Source organism: Seriola lalandi, unplaced genomic scaffold (genome assembly GCF_002814215.2).
Source record: "Seriola lalandi dorsalis isolate HSWRI2012SDOR001 ecotype SW California unplaced genomic scaffold, Sedor1 jcf7180002054961, whole genome shotgun sequence".
Classification (NCBI taxonomy): domain Eukaryota; kingdom Metazoa; phylum Chordata; class Actinopteri; order Carangiformes; family Carangidae; genus Seriola; species Seriola lalandi.
The window spans coordinates 87,527-89,622 of record NW_019525512.1 but is presented as its reverse complement, the minus strand read 5'-3'; the positions used below and the strand labels follow the sequence as shown (position 1 = coordinate 89,622).

At 41.7% G+C, this 2,096-nt stretch overlaps 1 protein-coding gene across 1 annotated transcript in view; it reads left to right on the top strand.

Annotated features, from left to right (window-relative positions):
- celf2 (cugbp, Elav-like family member 2) overlaps positions 1–2,096 on the top strand; it is a 196,909-nt gene that overhangs the window by 187,608 nt on the left and 7,205 nt on the right. The window contains exon 13 of the mRNA XM_087170811.1: positions 16–169. Within this exon, the coding sequence (XP_087026937.1) occupies positions 16–169 (154 nt within the window). The remainder of the gene's footprint in view (positions 1–15; positions 170–2,096) is intronic.

Here is a 2,096-nt window from a genome sequence, read left to right as displayed (position 1 = left end):
CTCCCCCCCCACCAGGTCCCGAAGGTGCCAACCTGTTCATCTACCACCTGCCCCAGGAGTTTGGAGACCAGGACATACTCCAGATGTTCATGCCTTTCGGAAACGTGGTCTCTGCCAAAGTCTTCATCGACAAACAGACAAACCTTAGCAAGTGCTTCGGTACGGCGGCAGTGCCGGCGTCGGTGTGAGCTCCCCAAACAAAGGGGGGAAGCGAACACAAATGCCTGCACTTATCTTTACTTTTGTCTTCACTCTTAGTTGTGTTCAGGGACTGGATTCTCTGGCAGATACAGAACCTGATGATGCGTTCATGTCATATGGGAATAAAACTTAGCTTTTCCTCTGATATATATTATTGACTTGATGCAAAATAACGTCAGCGTCAAGTCGTTAAAGATTACACATCAACACGGACTCTTGTCCATCGTTACCATACATCCCATATGACATGAAGAGAGACGCTTCTATCGAAAAATAATGGTGCATTCAGGTGCTCTTTGTCAACTTTGCAGTCAAAAATATCCTGGGAAGTTGTTCCGGCTGCATGTCCCACAGTTTCCTCATGATCCCTAGAAAGGAAACTGATGTTTTACTGTTCATTCTTCAAAAGGTTCCTGGAGAGGTTTGTAATGTGCTTCTAATTATAGCTACAGTGGAGACAGTTTTCATCTGGTAGCTTTTACAATTATTTATTTCCAATTAATTTTTCGCATAACCTATGTGGTATTTTAATCAGCGCACGGCACAAAATTTGTAAAATTACGGGACTCATAATCTGAATACATGGTAATTATACAAAGGGGTTGTGTGATGTTTCCACGGTGAACGAGTTGACATGGATCACCTGAACAGCCCCTCGTGACTTATTTAAACTTCAGGGGATCCGGTCCCTGAGCTGGAACAGGAAGTGATTTCTTTTCATCTGATATTAAGAAGTTTGTTGAATGGGAGAGTAAAAAACGCCTCAAACTTTGTCTAAAAATGCATAAAAAAGTCAGCAACAAAACCTTAAACACGATGCATCTCCATATTTCATGTAGCAAATAAGGGAAAGAGGAATAAATCAAGCACGGATCCAGGAAGGAACAGAACACAAACGTGTCTGATACTTGTCAGAAAATGGATTGTGAGGACAGATGCGAGACAAGCGAGACGAGGCGTTTACTGTCAGTTTTTAGAAGTTGTAAATATTACAGGAGGAAGTGAAGTGTGCACGGAAATGACATACCCGGAGACAGCAGGAAAAAAAAAACACAAAAACACACAGTAGAAAACTCACTGTCTGCTCCAGGAGAACTTTATTCTGACACTTTGACCCCCAGTGGCCTCGGTCAAGTTGTTGACTCGGTGTTTCCGGAGCAGATATTCTGCTTTTTGCCTCAGGATTTATTTTTGCAGACTCACAACGCCTCACATTGGAAGTGTCACTCTACCTCCTCTATTTGTTTTACTGTTATTCTATTTTACTTAGCTTTATTCTTTCATTGTTTTGTTGATTCAACAACCCGGTTTTCCTCGGGGGAGTCATTAAAGTTTAATCTTCTCTTATTGTGTACCAGAGGTGTATTTTAATGTAGATGTAAATGTAATCCAGATAAATCAGATCTCAAGACGCAGACAACATGGTGAGGGCGTCTCGTGTAGCGTTTTAACATCGGTTTATTATTACACCTTAATTTTGAGGCAGTATAGTTGCTGTAAATAAACAAGATCCATCAAGTAGGAAGCTTATTGGTCCCCACCTGTGTTTTATATTGTGAGTCGGAAATTGGAGGGAAATCCGCCGCACCGCTCGGCGGCTCAAGGCAAAGCTTTCATTACAGAACAGTATATCTGACAGGAAACAGTGAGGATTGTGGGAGATGTTGTCTTCATTTTAAGAGATGCTCACATAAATAATTCCACTGATGCCTTTGTAACATCTATCCGTCCAGACCAGCTAACGTTAGCTTGCTAGCTATGTTAGCTAACACATTAGCTACCTTTACATTCAGTTTTAAAACACCTGCTGCGATTTAAATGCTAGTTGGAAAGACACCATTTTGTCACATTTTTCTTCAATCATCGTCCCGCTCATTTTTTTCTCTGGTGCCCCC